Source organism: Salmo trutta, chromosome 27 (genome assembly GCF_901001165.1).
Source record: "Salmo trutta chromosome 27, fSalTru1.1, whole genome shotgun sequence".
NCBI lineage: Eukaryota > Metazoa > Chordata > Actinopteri > Salmoniformes > Salmonidae > Salmo > Salmo trutta.
This window is the reverse complement of record NC_042983.1, coordinates 16,469,485-16,491,897: the sequence shown is the minus strand read 5'-3', so window position 1 is coordinate 16,491,897 and position 22,413 is coordinate 16,469,485. Positions and strand designations below refer to the sequence as shown.

General features: G+C 43.0%; 1 protein-coding gene across 2 annotated transcripts in view; it reads right to left on the bottom strand.

The window, feature by feature from the left end:
- LOC115164444 (GAS2-like protein 1) overlaps nt 1–22,413 on the bottom strand; it is a 43,890-nt gene that overhangs the window by 3,466 nt on the left and 18,011 nt on the right. For both annotated transcript variants that reach the window (XM_029716919.1, XM_029716920.1), the window contains exons 4-5: nt 10,832–10,928; nt 1,021–1,330 (exon numbers count right to left, since the gene is read on the bottom strand). In XM_029716919.1, coding sequence (XP_029572779.1) covers nt 1,021–1,330; nt 10,832–10,928 — 407 coding nt within the window. The remainder of the gene's footprint in view (nt 1–1,020; nt 1,331–10,831; nt 10,929–22,413) is intronic.

The following is a 22,413-nucleotide window of genomic DNA, read 5'->3' as shown; positions in this document are numbered from 1 at the left end:
AGGGTCTGGGGGGGTCGTCATTCAGATTAAACCTTATCTAGTCTGGTGCATTTGGAGGTGCTGACCCTGAAGGGGTTAACCTGTACCAGGGCCTGTTGCCATGACGCCATCACTCACTCCGGATACTCAGCCACTCATTGGCCGTGAGCCAAATTAAACAAGCCCATAGGCTTTCATCGTCTTGATCAATGGCCTCTCCACACACTGACGTATGAGGGAGGTATGTAACACCAACAACACTCAATGGACCTTATGTGGAGAGCTGAAGGATTTCACTCTCTTTACTAACCATAAAAGTTTTATTGGCCATAAAATACCAACACTCTGACTGTCGTGTCATTTCCGTGAGAGACATCAGCAGAAAAAGGGAGAGATGTGTTTTTCCTCCAGTACAGTCGACAAGCACCCTAATTCTATCCATCAGCCCTGGGCCTTGGAAAAAGAGAACAGAAACATCAACAACTGCAACACTGTCGGATGTTGAATCCCATCTAAATTCAGGCAGTCGGTAGTGTAATTAATGGAGCCATAGGAAAGGAGGGAGAAGAGGGGTCAAGAGGGAGGGAGAGGGGGAGGGAGAGGGGGAGGGAGGTGACAGCAGCAATCAATGCCTGTGCCAGTCTGGCCACCAGGAGGCAGAGTGGTATGGCTGGTAGGGCAGGACTGTGTCTGCACAATGTCACATTAGATTAGGAAAATCTGCTTTGTGTAATCTGTCGCTTCCTAGTTTTGTGTGCTGTGTTTGTGTGTGTGGGTGTGTGTGTGTGTGTGTGGACGGGTGTGTGTGGGTGGGCGGGTGTGTGTGTGTGTGGGCGGACGGGTGGGTGGGTGGGTGGGTGTGTGTGGGCGGGTGGGTGGGTGTGTGTGAGTGGGTGGGTGGGTGGGTGGGTGTGTGTGGGCGGGTGGGTGGGTGGGTGTGTGTGGGCGGACGGACGGGTGGGTGGGTGGGTGGTGAAAAGTGGATCAGTGCTGGTGATACAGACAAAGATGATGAAGTGTCATTAGCACAACACAACTCACCTGAGAGGGTTGAAGTGTCGAGGTTCTGAGCGGTCCCGTGGTGGTCGTGGTAGCAGAGGGGTGCGTCCTGCGTTGGAGTCGAGCTCCGTGGGGAGGGAGGGGTGGTGGGAGCGGCCAGGCCGGGTGGACGAGGGGGTACAAGGGGCACACGGAGGCTCCAGGCCCTGGGAACGTCTGTCAGGCGGCTTATAGGGGGCAATGCCCTCATTACGCCAGTGTGGGCCTGGGCTGGTGGAGCGGGAGGAGTGGGCGCTGGAGGACTTGCTGTGGGCACCCTGCCCGCTGGCTTTGGCCTGGTGATACCGGTGAGCTGCAAGGAACAAGAACAGACACAATACCACAATATTAGTAAGGCTTAGGTTCAATACCATGGATAATAAGAACAACTGTGCAGACTACTCCAGCATCAGACAGACAACAGTCAGTATAGAAATAGGATAGAATAGATTGAGGGTTGATCCAGGGATCAACATAGCATGGGCCCCTCACAACTGGTGGCAGTCTCAGAGCATATGCACTAATTATGATTTATGACTGCAGGAGATGAAGCAACTGAGGAATCAGATTCATCATTTAAGGCATGATGATCTCGACTTTGGAGTGGACCTACAGTTCATAACCCAAAGACCTGTAAATACATGTCATATCTATGAAGTTGAGGAGATCATGGGTTAGAAATGCAACACCAAGCATTACTACAGCCTCAGTCAGCTGTCCAGACACAAGGCCACTGACATCATCAGTCTGGCAGTGTGGACTCATGGAGAAGGAAGAGCTCTTCTACCCACAGGGTTTAAAGCCCTGACACCAGGCATTATTCCACTACTGCCTGCCTACCACGCAAGGGTAAACATTAAGTGATATGAATGGTTATGGCAGCCGTCAGGTCATGTTTATGAGGGTGTGATCAGGGCTTTATGAGAGTGGAGGCTGCTGAGGAGAGGACGGCTCATAATAATGGCTGGAACAGAGCAATTGGAATGGCATCAAACTATGTGTTTGATTATTTGATACCATTCCACTAATACCGCTCCAGCCATTACCACAAACCCGTCCTCCCTAATTAAGGTGCCACCAACCTCATGTACTTTATGATTAAGGTGTAATGTTGTATGCAAGGCCTTTTTTCCCACCTTTATTTAACCAGGTAGGCTAGTTGAGAACAAGTTCTCATTTACAACTGCGACCTGGCCAAGGTAAAGCAAAGCAGTTCAACACATACAACAAGACAGAGTTACACATGGAGTAAACAAACATACAGTCAATAATACAGTAGAACAAAAAGAAGAAAAAATCTATATACATTGTGTGCAAATGAGGTAAAATAAGGGAGGTAAGGCAATAAATAGGCCATGGTGGCGAAGTAATTACAATATAGCAATTAAACACTGGAATGGTAGATGTGCAGAAGATGAATGTGCAAGTAGAGATACTTGGGTTCAAAGGAGCAAGATAAATAAATAAATAATCCAGGCACTTGTCATCTCCCGTCTGGATTACTGCAACTCGCTGTTGGCTGGGCTCCCCGCCTGTGCCATTAAACCCCTACAACTCATCCAGAACGCCGCAGCCCGTCTGGTGTTCAACCTTCCCAAGTTCTCTCACGTCACCCCGCTCCTCCGCTCTCTCCACTGGCTTCCAGTTGAAGCTCGCATCCGCTACAAGACCATGGTGCTTGCCTACGGAGCTGTGAGGGGAACGGCACCTCCGTACCTTCAGGCTCTGATCAGTCCCTACACCCAAACAAGGGCACTGCGTTCATCCACCTCTGGCCTGCTGGCCTCCCTACCTCTGCGGAAGCACAGTTCCCGCTCAGCCCAGTCAAAACTGTTCGCTGCTCTGGCACCCCAATGGTGGAACAAGCTCCCTCACGACGCCAGGACAGCGGAGTCAATCACCACCTTCCGGAGACACCTGAAACCCCACCTCTTCAAGGAATACCTAGGATAGCATAAAGTAATCCTTCTAACCCCCCCCTTAAAAGATTTAGATGCACTATTGTAAAGTGGTTGTTCCACTGGATATCATAAGGACAATGCACCAATTAGTAAGTCGCTCTGGATAAGAGCGTCTGCTAAATGACTTAAATGTAATGTAAATGTAAAATACAGTATGGGGATGGGGTAGTTGGATGGGCTATTTACAGGTGCAGTGATCTGTGAGCTGCTCTGACAGCTGGTGCTTAAAGCTAATGAGGGAGATATGTGTCTCCAGATTCAGTGATTTTTGCAGTTCGTTCCAGTCATTGGCAGCAGAGAACTGGAAGGAAAGGCGGCCAAAGGAGGAATTGGCTTTGGGGGTGACCAGTGAGATATACCTGCTGGAGCGTGTGCTACGGGTGGTTGCTGCTATGGTGACCAGTGAGCTGAGATAAGGTGGGGCTCTACCTAGCAAAGACTTGTAGATGACCTGGAGCCAGTGGGTTTGGCGACGAGTATGAAGCAAGGGCCAGCCAACGAGCGTGTACAGATTGCAGTGGTGGGTAGTATATGGGGCTTTGGTGACAAAACGGATGGCACTGTGATAGACTGCATCCAATTTGTTGAGTAGAGTGTTAGAGGTTATTTTGTAAATGACATCGCTGAAGTCGAGCATCGGTAGGATGGTCAGTTTTACGAGGGTATGTTTGGCAGCATGAGTGAAGGATGCTTTGTTGCGAAATAGGAAGCCGATTCTAGATTTCATTTTGTATTGGAGATGTTTAATGTGAGTCTGGAAGGAGAGTTTACAGTCTAACCAGACACCTAGGTATTTGTAGTTGTCCACATATTCTAAGTCAGAACCGTCCAGAGTAGTGATTCTGGATGGGCGGGCAGGTGCGGGCAGCGATCGGTTGAAGAGCATGCATTTAGTTTTACTTGCATTTAAGAGCAGTTGGAGGCCACGGAAGGAGAGTTGTATGGCATTGAAGCTCGTCTGGAGGTTAGTTAACACAGTGTCCAAAGAAGGGCCAGAAGTATACAGAATGGTGTCGTCTGCGTAGAGGTGGATCAGATAATCGCCAGCAGCAAGAGCGACATCATTGATATATACAGAGAAGAGAGTCGGCCCGAGAATTGAACCCTGTGGCACACCCATAGAGACTGCCAGAGGTCAGAGGACAACAGGCCCTCCGATTTTACACACTGAACTCTATCAGAGAAGTAGTTGGTGAACCAGGCGAGGCAATCATTTGAGAAACCAAGGCTGTTGAGTCTGCCGATAAGAATGTGGTGATTGACAGAGTCGAAAGCCTTGGCCAGGTCGATGAATACGGCTGCACAGTATTATCTCTTATCGATGGTGGTTATGATATCGTTTAGGATCTTGAGCGTGGCTGAGGTGCACCCATGACCAGCTCTGAAACTCGATTGCATAGCGGAGAAGGTACGGTAGGATTCGAAATGGTCGGTAATCTGTTTGTTAACTTGGCTTTCGAAGAACTTAGAAAGGCAGGGTAGGATAGATATAGGTCTGTAGCAGTTTGGGTCTAGAGTGTCTCCCCCTTTGAAGAGGGGGATGACCGCGGCTGCTTTCCAATCTTTGGGAATCTCAGACGATACGAAAGAGAGGTTGAACAGGCCATTGACATGATCCTGAATAAGGTAGCACTATGGTGAAACTATGGTAACACTAGGGTAAAACTATGTTAGCACTATGGTAACACTAGGGTAGCACTATGGTAACACTATACTCCACCTGTACACAGCCCATCTGTAAATAGCCCACCCAACTACCTCATCCACATGTTGTTATTTATTTATTTATTTATTATTATTTTATTGCTCTTTTGCACCCCAGTATCTCTACTTGCACATCATCATCTGCACTTCTATCACTCCAGTGTTAATGCTAAATAGTAATTATTTCGCCACTATGGCCAATTTATTGCCTTATCTCCCTAATCTTACTACATTTGCACACATTGTATATAGATTTTTCTATTTTGTTATTGACTGTATGTTTGTTTATCCCATGTGTAACTCTGTGTTGTTGTTTTTGTCGCACTGCTTTGTTTGGCCAGGTCGCAGTTGTAAATGAGAACTTGTTCTCAACTGTCCTACCTGGTTAAATAAAGGTGAAAATTATTTTAAAAATAGTAGCACTATGGTAACACTATGGTAACTAGCACTATGGTAAAACCATGTTAGCACTATGGTAACACTATGGTAGCACTATAGTAACACTATAGTAGCACAAAAGGTAACTCTATGGTAGCACTATAGTAACATTACAGTAACACTATGGTAACACTATAGTAGCACTATGGTAACAATATAGTAGCATTATGGTAAAACCATGTTAGCACTATGGTAGCACTATAGTAAAACTATAGTAACACTTTGGTAACAATATGGTAGGACTATGGTAAGACCAGGCTAAGTAGCACTATGGTAACACTATGGTAAAACCATGTTAGCACTATGGTTACACTATGGCAGCACTATATTAACACTATGGTAACACTATGGTAAGTAGCACTATGGCAACACTATAGTAGCACTGCGGTAACACTATGGTAGCACCATGGTAGCACTATGGTAACACTATAGTAGCACTATGGTAACATTATAGTAGCACTATGGTAACACTATAGTAGCACTATGGTAATACTATAGTAGCACTATGGTAACACTATGGTAAGTAGCACTATGGTAGCACTATGGTAACACTATAGTAGCACTATGGTAAAACCATGTTAGCACTATGGTAGCACTATAGTAACCATGTTAGCACTATGGTAACACTATAGTAGCACTATGGTAACACTATAGTAGCACTATGGTAACAATATAGTAGCACTGCGGTAACACTATGGTAGCACCATGGTAACACTATGGTAGCACTATCGTAACACTATAGTAGCACTATGGTAACAATATAGTAGCACTATGGTAATACTATAGTAGCACTATGGTAACACTATGGTAAGTAGCACTATGGTAGCACTATGGTAACACTATAGTAGCACTATGGTAACACTATAGTAGCACTATGGTAATACTATAGTAGCACTATGGTAACACTATGGTAGCACTATGGTAACACTATAGTAGCACTATAGTAACACTATTGTAGCACTATGGTAACACTATAGTAGCACTATGGTAATACTATAGTAGCACTATGGTAGCACTATGGTAAGTAGCACTATGGTAGCACTATGGTAACACTATTGTAGCACTATGGTAACACTATAGTAGCATTATGGTAAAACCATGTTAGCACTATGGTAGCACTATAGTAACCATGTTAGCACTATGGTAACACTATAGTAGCACGACTGATTATGATTTTTCACCGCCGATACCGATTATTGGAGGACCAAAAAAGCCGATACCGATTAATCGACCGATTCTTTTTTTACATTTATTTTTTATTTGTAATAATGACAATTACAACAATACTGAATGAACACTTTTTTTAACTTAATATAATACATCAATAAAATCAATTTAGCCTCAAATAAATAATGAAACATGTTCAATTTGGTTTAAATAATGCAAAAACAAAGTGTTGGAGAAGAAAGTAAAAGTGCAATATGTGCCATGTAAAAAAGCTAACGTATAAGTTCCTTGCTCAGAACATGAGAACATATGAAAGCTGGTGGTTCCTTTTAACATGAGTCTTCAATATTCCCAGGTAAGAAGTTTTAGGTTGTAGTTATTATAGGAATTATAGGACTATTTCTCTCTATACGATTTGTATTTCATATACCTTTGACTATTGGATGTTCTTATAGGCACTTTTGTATTGCCAGTGTAACAGTATAGCTTCCATCCCTCCCCTCGCTCCTACCTGGGCTCGAACCAGGAACACATCGACAACAGCCACCCTCGAAGCAGCGTTACCCATGCAGAGCAAGGGGAACAACTACTCCAAGTCTCAGAGCGAGTGACGTTTGAAACTCTATTAGCGCGCACCCCGCTAACTAGCTAGGCATTTCACATCGGTTACACCAGACTAATCTCGGGAGTTGATAGGCTTGAAGTCATAAACAACACAATACTTGAAGCATTGCGAAGAGCTGCTGGCAAACGCACGAAAGTGCTGTTTGAATGAATGCTTACGAGCCTGCTGGTGCCTACCATCGCTCAGTCTGACTGCTCTATCAAATCATAGACTTAATTATAACATAATAACACATAGAAATACGAGCCTTTGGTCATTAAAATGGTCGAATCCGGAAACTATCATTTCGAAATACGTTCCGTATTTTATCTAACGGATGGCATCCCTAAGTCTAAATATTGCTGTTACATTGTACAACCTTCAATGTTATGTCATAATTAATTATGGCCTTTGTTAGGAATAAATGGACTTCACACAGTTCGCAATGAGCCAGGCGGCCCAAACTGCTGCATATACCCTAACTGCTTGCACGGAACGCAAGAGAAGTGACACAATTTCCCTAGTTATAAGAAATTCATGTTAGCAGGCAATATTAACTAAATATGCAGGTTTAAAAATATATACTTGTGTATTGATTTTAAAGAAAGGCATTGATGTTTATGGTTAGGTACATTGGTGCAACGACAGTGCTTTTTTCGCAAATGCACTTGTTTAATCATCACCCGTTTGTCGAAGTAGGCTGTGATTCAATGAGAAATTAACAGGCACCGCATCGATTATATGCAACGCAGGACACACTAGATAAACTAGTAATATCATCAACCATGTGTAGTTAACTAGTGAGGCAGGTGGTTAGAGCGTTGGACTAGTAACCGGAAGGTTGCAAAAACGAATCCCCGAGCTGACAAAGTAAAAATCTGTCATTCTGCCCCTGAAAAAGTCAGTTAACCCACCGTTCCTAGGCCGTCATTGAAAATAAGAATGTGTTCTTAACTGACCTGCCTAGTTAAACAAAGGTGTATATATTTTTTTTAAATTCGGCAAATCGGTGTCCAAAAATACCGATTACCGATTGTTATGAAAACTTGAAATCGGCCCTAATTAATCGGCCATTCCGATTAATCGGTCGACCTCTACACTATGGTAGCACTATGGTAGCGCTATAGTAGCACTATGGTAACACTATAGTAGGACTATGGTAACACTATAGTAGCACTATGGTAAGTAGCACTATGGTAAAACCATATTAGCAATATGGTAGCACTATAGTAGCACTATAGTAACACTATGCTAACACTATAGTAACACTATAGTAGCACTATGGTAACACTATGGTAGGTAGCACTATGGTAGCACTATGGTAAAACCATGTTAGCACCATGGTAGCACTATAGTAACACTATGATAACACTATGGTAACACTATGGTAGCACTATGGTAACACTATGGTAACACTATGGTAACTAGCACTGTGGTAAAACCATGTTAGCATTATGGTAGCACTATGGTAAAACCATGTTAGCACTATGGTAACACTATAGTAACACTATAGTAGCACTATGGTAACACTATGGTAAGTAGCACTACGGTAACACTATGGTAACACTATGATAGCACTATAGTAATACTATGGTAACTAGCACTATGGTAAAACCATATTAGCACTATGGTAGCACTATGGTAGCACTATGGTAGCACTATAGTAGCACTATGGTAACACTATAGTAGCACTATGGTAAGTAGCACTATGGTAGCACTATGGTAAAACCATGTTAACAATATGGTAGCACTATGGTAACACTATGGTAGCACTATGGTAACACTATAGTAATACTATGGTAGCACTATGGTAACACTATGGTAGGTAGCACTATGGTAGCACTATGGTAAAACCATGTTAGCACCATGGTAGCACTATAGTAACACTTAGTTTCACTATGGTAACACTATGGTAAGTAGCACTATGGTAACACTATGGTACAACCATGTTAGCACTATGGTAACACTATGGTAGCACTATGGTAACACTATGGTAGGTAGCACTATGGTAGCACTATGGTAAAACCATGGTAGCACCATGGTAGCACTATAGTAACACTATGATAACACTATGGTAGCACTATAGTAGCACTATGGTACAACCATGTTAGCACTATGGTAACACTATGGTAGGTAGCACTATGGTAGCACTATGGTAAAACCATGTTAGCACCATGGTAGCACTATAGTAACACTATGATAACACTATGGTAACACTATGGTAGCACTATAGTAGCACTATGGTAACACTATGGTAACTAGCACTGTGGTAAAACTATGTTAGCATTATGGTAGCACTATGGTAAAACCATGTTAGCACTATGGTAACACTATAGTAACACTATAGTAGCACTATGGTAACACTATAGTAGCACTATGGTAACACTATGGTAACACTATGATAGCACCATAGTAACACTATGGTAACTAGCACTATGGTAAAACCATATTAGCACTATGGTAGCACTATGGTAGCACTATAGTAGCACTATGGTAACACTATAGTAGCACTATGGTAAGTAGCACTATGGTAAAACCATGTTAACAATATGGTAGCACTATGGTAACACTATGGTAGCACTATGGTAACACTATGGTAGCACTATAGTAATACTATGGTAGCACTATGGTAACACTATGGTAGCACTATAGTAACACTTAGTTTCACTATGGTAACACTATGGTAAGTAGCACTATGGTAACACTATGGGACAACCATGTTAGCACTATGGTAACACTATGGTAACACTATGGTAGGTAGCACTATGGTAGCACTATGGTAAAACCATGTTAGCACTATGGTAGCACTATAGTAACACTATGATAACACTATGGTAGCACTATGGTAACACTATGGTAACTAACACTGTGGTAAAAGCATGTTAGCATTATGGTAGGACTATGGTAAAACCATGTTAGCACACTATGGTAACACTATAGTAGCACTATGGTAAAACCATATTAGCACTATGGTAGCACTATAGTAGCACTATGGTAGCACTATAGTAGCACTATGGTAACACTATAGTAGCACTATGGTAAGTAGCACTATGGTAAAACCATGTTAACAATATGGTAGCACTATGGTAACACTATGGTAACACTATGGTAGCACTATGGTAACACTATGGTAGCACTATGGTAACACTATGGTAGCACTATGGTAACACTATGGTAGCACTATAGTAATACTATGATAGCACTATGGTAGAACTATAGTAGCACTATGGTAACACTATAGTAGCACTATGGTAGCACTATAGTAATACTATGATAGCACTATGGTAGAACTATAGTAGCACTATGGTAAAACCATATTAGCACTATGGTAGCACTATAGTAGCACTATGGTAGCACTATAGTAGCACTATGGTAACACTATAGTAGCACTATGGTAAGTAGCACTATGGTAAAACCATGTTAACAATATGGTAGCACTATGGTAACACTATGGTAACACTATGGTAACACTATGGTACAACCATGTTAGCACTATGGTAACACGAAAGTAACACTATGGTAGCACTATGGTAACACTATGGTAACACTATGATAGCGCTATAGTAACACTATAGTAGCACTATGGTAAAACTATGGTAACTACCACTATGGTAAGACCATATTAGCACTATGGTAGCACTATAGTAGCACTATGGTAACACTATGGTAAGTAGAACTATGGTAACACTATAGTAGCACTATGTACTGTAGTTATGTCAAAGGAACCTATCACATAATCCCAGGTTTGCATAAACCTTAGTGTAAACTTGTGTACCACTCCTGACCTGAGTTATATCACATAACCTGCTCAAATGGCTACTATGTAAACCAATTGTGAGCCCCATACAGACTGAGAATGAGATGCAATATTGTACAATACAATACAACTCAGTGACTATAGAGTGTAACGGGCTGGTTGTTTGGGAATAGGTGACCTCACCGAAGGCGGCACAGCGGCAGGGGTCATGCTTGTCCAGATAGTGTTCTAACGTGTCCCATCCCCCGCCCACACGCACCATCACATGAGTACGTAGGACCTGAGGAGAGAGAGAGAGACAAGGTTACAACAATGACAAACATAGCATCCATTCACACATGCACTCTCATAATGAAGACTAGAGAGAGAGAGTTGATACTATGAAGCTTAGTGCACACACACATACAAACACACAACCAAGTGCACATACACAACCACTCGGGCACACACATACACACAAAAGCACACACACTGTTTAAAAAACTGAAGTGATGTTTAAACCCAGTGACATGGTGCGATACCACACAGACCGCAGATCAAGTCAATAGATATGTAAATCCTACATGTGGGGCAGCATGCTGAGCGCTTGGCCCTGAGTCCCTGCCCCCAAAATTAGGTAACACTCCCATCAGATGCACTCCTGCTAGTGCCAATGCCCCCTCCCTCCTCCCACATGACCCCCAGCTGCTGCCATTATGACCACTGTTCATCGCCATGCCAACACAATTAAAAGGAGAGAGGAAAACAATAAGAGGCACACTGCTATGAAAGACACTCTCCTTTTCTCTCCTCTCTTCCCCTGTCAGCTGGCTTCCCCATGCTTTCAGAGTGGGGGGGTGACATCTCATCCTTCCCCTCCTCTCTGCTACGATTTCAGCTATAGAGACGAGAGGAGGGTGAGAGAGAGAAGAATGGGGGATAGGAAAAGAGAGGAGAGCTCTGCACATTGAGGCACATAAGCCCAGAGTATGAAGAGATAGTGTCTCTATCTATCTCTCTTTCCCCTGCAGGCAGACGTGTTCCTCACAGCAGAGAGGGAGGCTGTATATTTAGGCTGATGTGATGGTCCCGTGGATAAAGCCACGCCGGCCTGCCTCCTCTCTGGGTTGTGTAATCACTGCTGCCAGCCACATGTTTCATTTAGGGGCTGTGCCCGTGTCTCTGCGGCCAGGCCAGGACACGAGGGTGTATCGTGTGTGAGCTGGAGCTGGCAGTGAGCCAGGCTGCACCAAATCACATGGCCACACATGGCTTCCCAAACTCAGGACAGGACACTACCCACAGGACAGCTGCTCCTGCTCCACCACGTCCTCTGCTGCTCTTCCAACGTGCCCACCACCGCCAACACAATGTCTGTCTGCAAAACAGCTGTCCTTCTCTGCCTTACTTCTTCTTTTCTATCTCTGGTACTGCTGCTACTCTACTACTACTTACTATACTGTCTGTCCTGAGATGGTTAGTCTTATTCATAGCCGTTCCCACGTGATGGTAAACAGCTAATTCTCTATTTCTGGCCTATTGTCTATAGCTGGTCCACTGCCTGACCTAGACCAACTGAGGACCATGATAAGGATGAGTTTATTCCCTGGACCAGTGATGCTCCAGTTGTCTGCCTCAGCAGCCATCTTTGAACCAATCCATCAGTGATGGGGGGGATATCCCACTCTCCACAACTCTAGAGAACCAACTCCTGTTTCTATGGCAATGGGGAACAGAGATGACTTGTAATTGCAATGGGGGCGGAGTAAAACAAATCCCTCCCAATTCAAGATTGAAGTTTTAAGCTCATGGCTCGTCTGACGCTGTACCACAACTCAAAGCACCCCTCACTTGTACAGGGGTGACCTCCCTGGGCGGGTCCACCCCATTCGCTCTCCTCCATTTATTTATCCCCCTTTTTCCCCCTCACTTCCTCCCTCTCTCCTCTAGCCTGAGCTTATTGTGAGGCTTTGGCAGCTGAATGGGGCCTGTTGGCTTGATGGTGGCTGCCAGCAGGCTAGCTTCCTCCCTGCAGATGAATAGTGAAGCGTGTTGGCTAGGCTGAACTAGTGGCTGCTGGGGGATATGCATAATCACTGTCCTCCTCAGTAAGAGAGGGCGGAGATGGTGCTGAGGGGGGTTAATCTGACAGAGAAACTGCTCCCCTACACACAATCTAAAGGCACGCTTCAAACACACTGCCAATACTACACTTGAGTGTAACACTTTACCTGCTATAAATCCACTACACTTTGAATTTGAACACTTTAATGATTCCAATGCAGCCGCTGCGCTCGAGATAACACTTTAACATTACCTGCTTCCAAAACAGCCATTACACTTAGGTTTAACATACTGCACAAGTAAGATATTTCTAAAAACAAAGTCAGTCATACAAGCTTTAAGAAACTTAACAGAAACGTCTCACTGAGGTGTAACCAATGATTTATATACTGAACAAAAATATAAATGCAACAATTTCATTTTAGTCATTTAGCAGACGCTCTTATCCAGAGCGACTTACAGTAGTGAATGCATACATTTCATACATTTTTTTCTCCATACTGGTCCCCCGTGGGAATCGAACCCACAACCCTGGCGTTGCAAACACCATGCTCTACCAACTGAGCCACACGTACTTCATCTATTAGACAAACCTGATAGGAGTGTGTCTTAATATGTACCATTTGGATATAAGGCCAGGAATGAATCTAAAGGTCACTATGTTCATGTATCATACAAAATACTAAAACTATACAAATGGGATTCATCTCATATGAAGTATGAGTTTGCAGTATGAACAAACCTCTATCTAAAATGGTCTGATTGCTAATACTGTAATATTAACATAGTGGGTGATGTGTGTTAAAGCAGACTGATAATAAAGCAGATCAGTACCAGGGGTATTTGGCCCCTCAGGAGAGTCTAGGAGTCCCTTGTTATAAAAAACATCATGTCTCAGCTGTCTTTGCCGAGTGTATTCTATCACGCGGTGTCGTTGTCGTGAATGCCAGTGTTACTTCTGAACAGCGCGGCCAGCTGCTCGTCGTAGTTGACGACGTTCCTCTTCATGATGTCCATGCAGGGGCCCAGCAAACGCTCAAACGTCTGCACGTCCATCACTAGACACTTGACGTTTCCTACAGCGTACGCTGAAGCAGCCCGGGGCTCGTTGGTGACCAGAGCCAGCTCTCCAAAGTACTGTCCCCTGGTGCACATGGCAATCTCTACCTCCTCTTCCACCCCTTCTCCCTCCTCCTTTTTCAACTTGCTCGTATTCATTGTTATTTGTACCTGACCAGATTCTACTATGTAGAAACAGTTAGCTGTGGCCCCCTGCGCTATAATCTGTTCTCCATCAGTGTAGGTCTTGGAGGATAGAACATCCACCACACACATCCTCTCAGAGACCTGTAGGGATGTGAGCAGGGGCAGTGATTCGATGAAAGCCTCGAAACCAGTCAATTGAAATAAATTCATTAGGCCTTAATCTATGGAGGGCATAGGCCCACCCACTTGGCAGCCAAGCCCACCCAATCAGAATGAGTTTTTTGCCACAAAAGGGCTTTATTATTATAGACAGAAATACTCATCAGCAATCCCACAGGTGAAGAATCCAGATGTGGAGGTCCTGGGCTGGCGTGGTTACACATGGTCTGCGGTTGTGAGGCCGGCTGGATGCACTTCCAAATTCTCAAAAACTACGTTCGAGGCAGCTTATGGTAAGGAAATTAACATTTAATTCTCTGGCAACAGTTCTGGTTGGCATTCTTGCAGTCAGCATGCCAAAACTTAAGACATCTACTGTGTTGTGTGACAAAACTGCACATTTTAGTGGCCTTTAATTGTCCCCAGCACAAGATGCACCCGTGTAATGATCATGCTGTTTAACCTGTCTGGGCTAGGGGGCAGTATTTTCACGGCCGGATGAAAAACGTACCCAATTTAAACAGGTTACTACTCTGGCTCAGAAACTAGAATATGCAGATTATGTAGATTTGGATAGAAAACACTCTGAAGTTTCTAAAACTGTTTGAATGGTGTCTGTGAATATAACAGAACTCATATGGCAGGCAAAAACCTGAGAAAAAATCCAACCAGGAAGTGGATTGTAGTTTTTCAAGACTGGGCCTATTCAGTATACAGTGACTTAGGGTTCAATTTGCACTTCCTAAGGCTTCCACTAGATGTCAACAGTCTTTAGAACGTGTTTCAGGCTTTTGCAGTCAACAGAGAGCGAACAAGACCTCCTGGAGTCTGATGACCGAGAGAATGACAGGCCACAATTACGCGCGTTCACGTGAGGAGGTAGCTGTGTTCCATAACGTTTTTCAAGACCATGGAATCGTCCGGTTGGAATATTACTGAAGTTTTACGTTAAAAAGGCCCTAAAAATTGATGTTTTACAACGTTTGACATGTTTCAACGAACGTAAATATAACTTTTTGTCGTGAAATTTTCGGCGCGCTTCCTACATTTGGAGTAGCTTACTGAACGCGCAAACAACAAGGAGTTATTTGGACATAAATTATGGACTTTATCGAACAAAAAAACATTTATTGTGGACCTGGGATTCCTGGAAGTGCCTTCTGATGAAGATCATCAAAGGTAAGTGAATATTTCTAATGCTATTTATGATTTTAGATGACTCCAAAATGGCGGGTATCTGTATTGCCTGGTGTATTTTTCTGAGCACAGTACTCAGATTATTGCAAAGTGTGCTTTCCCCGTGAAGCTTTTTTGAAATCTGTTACAGCGGTTGCATAAAGGAGATGTTCATCTATAATTCTTTGAATAACAGTTTAATATTTTATCAACGTCTATGATGAGTATTTTTGTAAATTGTTGTGCTGATTCACCGGCAGTATTGGAGGCAAAATATTTTCTGAACATCACGCGCCAATGTAAAATGCTGTTTTTGGATATAAATATGAACTTTATCGAACAAAACATACATGTATTGTGTAACATAATGTCCTAGGAGTGTCATCTGATGAAGATCGTCAAAGGTTAGTGCTTCATTTCGCTGTGTTTTGGGTTTTATTGACACATGTCCTTGCTTGGAAAATGGCTGTGTGATTATTTTCGTCTATGTACTCTCCTAACATAATCTAATGTTTTGCTTTCGCGGTAAAGCCTTTTTGAAATCGGACAATGGGGTTACATCAAGGAGACGTGTATCTTTAAAATGGTGTAAAATAGTCATATGTTTGAGAAAGTTGAATTATGACATTTTGTTGTTTTTGAATTTGCCGCCCTGATATTTCACTGGCTGTGTCCCGCAGGTGGTCCCACCTAGCCCATAGAAGTTAATCAGCTTCTTGGTATGCCATACCTTTCAGGTGGATGGATTATTTTGGCAAAGTAGAAATGCTCACTAACAGGGATGTAAACAAATTTGTGCACATTTGAGAGAAATAAGCTTTTTGTGCATGTTACGTTCCCCAGTTTCTGTGTTGTTTTGGGTTTGTATGTGTTTGAATGTGTGTATTTCAGAAAATGGCTTCCTGAAGTCCAAAGCAGCTGATTGGTCGGCCCCATTGCAGATTGGAGCTCTGACCCCGCCCTCTCGTCAGGGGATACTGCTGTCTGCAATTACAAACGCCTTCTGCAGCTTGAAAAGCCAGGGTTCCTTTGAGGTAGGGAGAGCTTCTTTGTATGTTGTGTGTCTGTATAATTTGTTGTAAAGTATTTTGTAGCCGGTCCTGCAGAGGTATGTTTATGTCAAAAAGACTGTTTTTGATTATTGAAATTGTTCACTTTAGGTTAGTAATTATTCTGTTTTTGTTCCCAGGGGGGGAAGGGGAAGGCACCTTGGGAGTGTTTAGGCAAGCGGCCTGCGGGCATGCATATACCCGTAGTATGTACTCTGTCTTTGCACACTAGGTAAGACTTGGGTGGACCACCCCCTGTATTTTGGTTAGTGCGCCAGGTGGCATTAAGAATAAGTAAGTAGTGGGTAGGTAGGTAGGAGAGGGGGCTCTTAACTTTTACTTCCTTTGCTTTGGTTCTGTCCAGCCTCTTTTCCCCAAATTACCGTGTGAAGGAAGAATAAATTCCCTATAAATGGTCATTTTCTCTACCTCTCATCCTTACCCGCACCTACAGTCACATACCTCTTTCACTCCACAGGAAGTTGAGTGTAGCAGGGTGTTACGTACACCTCTTGGAGGAGGGAACGCAACATTGCATACAGATTATTATATTTTTTTCATAAACATGTGACCAATACTTTCCATGCTGTATTTATTTTTGACTGACAGGGGATGTTTTGAAGCCACCACACCTCCATCTTGGCATTCCCCCCAGTCAGGTCACCTGTGATACAGGTCAGTATTCAATGTCCATCTATGTCTAAGGACATCGGGGACATGGTGCGTAAACCGGCATCTAGGGGCAACAGAAAGCGCTGTTACATTCAAGGCAGTTAACCTACTGTTCCTAGGCTGTCATTGTAAATAATTTGTCCTTAACTGACTTGCCTAGTTAAATAAAGGTTACGTTTTAAAAACTAGGTTTCGGTTTAGCTAGAGCAACAGGGATGGATGTAAGCATCTGCCTCTGGTGCCAAAGGTTGCATGTTCAAATTAGGCAAAAAAACTATTTTTGTTTTAAGTTTATCCTTAACCGTTGTCAGTTAATTCCTAACCTTAAGATTTCGGGGTTATTGCCTAAACTTAACCCTAACAATTCTGAGATGATGCCTAAACTTAACCTTAAACTCTTAGAAAATGTGATGTTTGGAACAACTTCATCATTTGATGTTTGAGAATGAATGTCTAATTCTGACATGACTGTGACAGCATGCTGCTCCTCCACCCTTTAAAACTTGTTATGGCTTGGGGGCAGTATTTCGACATCTGGATGAGAAGCGTGCCCAAAGTAAACTGCCTGTTACTCAGGCCCAGAAGCTAGGTTATGCATATATTGTGGATAGAAAACACTCCTAAAGTTTCCAAAACTGTTAAAATAATGTCTGAGTATACCAGAACTGATATGGCAGGTGAGAACCTGAGGAAAATCCATCTAGGAAGTGGGATATTTTTGATGTGTGTAGTTTTCAATTGAATGTCTATACAGTATGTATTGGGTTAGGACCAAGATTGCAGTTCGTATGGCTTCCACTAGCTGTCAACAGTCTTTAGTCATTGTTTCAGGCTTGTTTTCTGAAAAATGAGGAAGAATGAGACTATTTTCTAAGTGGACTGTAGAATGAAGCAGAGCTTGTTTGTGCGCATGACCGATTGCGCTCCCTTCATTCTTTTTCCTTTCGGTTGAAATATTATCGATTATTTAGACAACCTGAGGATTAATTATAAACATCGTTTGACATGTTTCGATGAACTTTACCGGTACTATTAGGATGTATTTGTCTGCATGTTTTGACCGCCATTGAGCCAGTGGATTACTGAACAAAATGCGCCAACAAAACAGTTTTTGGGACATAAAGAGGAACTTTATCAAACAAAACGAACATTTATTGTGTAACAGGGACTCTTGTGACTGCAACCATATGAAGATCATCAAAGGTAAGTGATTAATTTTATCGCTATTTCTGACTTTTGTGACTCCTACTTGGCTTAAATGTTTGTATGCTTTTGTAAGCGGGGCGCTGTCCTCAGATAATCGCATGGTATGCTTTCGCCGTAAAGCCTCTTTGAAATCTGACACAGTGGCTGGATTAACAAGAAGTTAATCTGAATTTGGCGCTCTGCAATTTCACCGGATGTTGTCGAGGTGGGTCGCTAGCGGAACGCCAGCGCCAGAAAGGTTAAAAATATATATTTTGGAAGCCTTAGAAATTAATTTATTAATGTCTACATTTTGTCTTTGCCAAGTTTTATTCTATTATAGACACCTTAATGCATACTTTTGCATTGTCTTATGTGAACTAAACATTTAAATAAATGTAAATACATGTAATTTTGTCCTTGAAACATTTGAATGAAATACTATAAAACTCCATGGAGGACTGTTTTTCTGAGCAGTGCCAATATGGCCGACCGGTGGCTTCAAAGCCTCTCATTGCCCAAAACACAGCAATCGGCAATTTAGGGTTTATATACATCATTGGGTGTAACAGCATACCATAAATCCAAACATACATACTGCTTTTAAAGGACCTACATGATTCTCCATTTTAATCTATGGGCAAGTCTAAGCTTCCTAATACAACAGTGACAATATTGACAGCCTTAGGCATTAAGGCAGACATCTTGGAAATACATACGATTTGGAATGGCATCCGTTGAGTCCATAAATTGGGCAGAGGTAAGTGAAACTGAATCGATCAGGCAGACTGCCTTTTTGATGGCAGGGGGCGAGAGAGTTGCAGTGGTGATACCAGGCAGGGCCCAGAGCCCCAGACTGAGGCACACAGCCCTGCAGAAACAAGCAGCCGAGCAGGCCAGATAAGGGCCTGCACAGGAAATGACCCAAAGCTCTATTTGTGTCTTGCTGGACCAGCTTGTTTGGGAGGAGGTCTGGGTCAGCCTGTAGGGAGGTACTAAGAGGCAGAGCATACCATTGGGAATAGGTCAGATCAGTGGAGATTGGAAACAATATGCAGAGTGGACTGTGGAGAGTTAAATCGCTGTAGTTTGGGGGACTTTAATCATCAACCGGATGTTTGACCCCGTTTTGGGTTTCCTTGTAGGAACATGTTTTGCTACCTGCCCCCATTGTAATACAGTGTAAGCAGCCATGAAAACAGCATATGAACATCTGACAGTCAAAAGGAAATTGCTCCAGGGCATAATATTTGCATCTATGCAAAAATATTAACTGTTCCATTTTAAACTGTAACCCAATCTAAGTGATCATTTTAGAGCAATCCAAAACCATATCCATGAGCTGTGAAAAACACACCAAACCTATGAACTTTTGGACTGTGTAAAGGTGTAACTTCAATACTATGGTTAACCAGTTCAATCCATAGTTTACTAATGCATCCATAGACTCATAGGGGAAAAAATGTGCTATCTAGAGCAGTGGAGGCTGGTGGGAGGAGCTATAGGAGGATGGTCTCATTGTAATGGCTGGAAAGCATTTATGGAAAGGAGTGAAACGTGGTTTCCATATGTTTGATACCGTTCCATTTATTCCATTGTAGACAGTACAATGAGCCCGTCATCCTATAGCTCCAACCGCCACTGATCTAGAACCAAAAGGGTTCTGCTGCTGTCACCATAGGAGAACCCTTTTGGGTTCCAGGTAGAACCCTTTCCAAAGAGGGTTCTACATGGAACCCAAAGAGTTATACTTGGAACCAAAAAGGGTTCTCCTATGGGGTCAGACAAATAACACATTTTTCTAAGAGTGCAGGTTTAAGACATACTCATGCCTACATGCACATCCACACACACACAGGCCTGTAGGGAAGCAAAAGTCATTTCAATACTCAAGAATAACAAAGCACCCTTTACTGTCTCAAACAATCAGCCTGGTGCCAACCCTTAGTAAACTTTTGGAAAAAAATGTTTGGCCAGATTTCGCAGTAAACAAATTGACAAGAGAAGGGCACTCAACATGTACGGTACTTATAAAAATGACTGATTGGCTGAAAGAAATGTATAAGATTGTGGGCGCTGTTTTGTTAGACTTCCATGCAGCTTTTGACATTATCGATCATAATTTGCTGCTGATAAAAACATGTGTTATGGCTTTATATCCTCTGCTATGTCGTGGATCGAGAGTTACCTGTCTAACAGATCACAGATGGTGTTCTTTAATGGAAGCCTCTCCAACATAATCCAGCTAATTAGGCATACCCCAGGGCAGCTGTGGTGAATTCCCTGGTTTTCCCGAAATCCGGGTTGGCGGTTTCCAGAATCAGATTTCTGGAAAACCATTGAATTTATTGAAAATTCCCAGAATTTTGCAAGCCTAACTGGCACTGAGTGATATCCTATTGATGTCTTTGCACAGGGCTTTCAGAAAGTATTCATACCCCTCGACTTGTGTTACAGCCTGAATTTAAAATTGATTAAATTTAGTTGTTTTTTTGTCACTGGCCTACACATGACTCAACATAATCACGTCAGCTATCACAGCAAGTCACTGAAAGACTTAACAATGAGCTGCAGTCAGTTTTAGAATCAGTGGCATGTAACAAGCTCATCCTAAATATTTCAGAAACTAAATGCATTGCATTTGGGACAAATCATTCACTAAACTGTCAAATTGTCATTAAATGTGGAAATTGAGCAAGTTGAGCAGAATAAACTGCTTGGTGTAACCATAGATTGTAAACTGTCATGGTACAGAACATATTGATAAAACGGTAGCTAGATTGGAAGAGGTCTGTCTGTAATAAAGTGCTGCTCTGCTTCCTTGACGTCGCTATAAACAAAAGTCCTGCAGGCCCTAGTTTTGTCGCATCTGTACTACTGCCCAGTCATATGTTCAAGCGCCACACAGAGGGACATAGGCAAATGACAGTTGGCCCAGAACAGAGCAGAACGGCTGGCCCTTAAATGTACATGGAGAGCTAGCATCAATAACATGCATGTCAATCTCCCCCAACCTTAAAGTAGAGAGATTGACTGATTGCATCACTACTTGTTTTGTGAGGTATTGACATGTTAAAATCAATATCAAATCCAATCCAATGCTATTTGTCACATGCTGCGTAAACAACAGGTGTAGACTAACAGTGAAATGCTTACTTACTAGCCCAAACTTACTTACTTCCCTCCCAACAATGCAGAGAAAAAATTTAAATAGTAGAACAAATGACTTGAGGAATAAATACACAATGAGTAACAATAATTTGGCTATATGCATGGTGTACCACAGAGTCGATGTGCAGGGGTACGAGGTAGATGAGTACATATAGGTAGGGATAAAGTGACTAGGCAACCGGATAGGTAATAAACAGTAGCAGCAGCGTATGTGATGAGTCAAAGGGTCAATGCAGATACTTTTGTGTATGTTGACACCCCTTTCAGATTAGTGGATTCAGCTATTTCAGCTATGCCCGTTGCTGACGGGTGCATAAAATCGAGCACACTGCCATGAAATCTCCATAGACAGTCAGTAGAATGGCCTGACTGAAGAGCTCTGACTTTCATCGTGGCACATCATAGGATGCCACCTTTCCAAGGCAGTTCATCACATGTCTGCCCTGCTAGAGCAGCCCCGGTCAACTGTAAGTGCTGTTATTGGGAAGTGGAAACGTCTAGGAGCAACAATGTCTCAGGCACGAAGTGGTAGGCCACACAAGTTTACAGAATGGGACCGCTGAAGTGCGTAGCGCATAAAAATTGTCAGTCCTCGGCAACACTCCCTACCCAGTTCCAAACTGCCTCTGGAAGCAACATCAGTTTGTTGGGAGCTTCATTAAATGACTTTCCATGGCCGAGCAGCCGCACACAAGCCTAGGAGTGGTGTGAAGCTTGCCGCCATTGGATTCTGGAGCAGTGGAAACTAATTCTCTGGAGTGATGAATCATGCTTCACCATTTGGCAGTCCGACAGACGAATCTGGGTTTGGCTGATGACAGGAGAACCCTACCTGCTCCAATGCATAGTGCCAACTGTAAAGTTTGGAGGAGGAATAATTATCTGGGCCTGTTTTTCATGGTTTGGGCTAGGCCCCTTAATTCCAGAGAAGGTACATCTTAACACTACAGCATACAATGAGATTGTAGATGATTCTGTGCTTCCAACTTTGTGGCAACAGTTTGGGGAAGGCCCTTTCCTGTTTCAGCATGACAATGCCCCCGTGCACAAAGCGAGGCCCATACAGAAATGGTTTGTTGAGATCGCGTGGAATAACTTGACTGA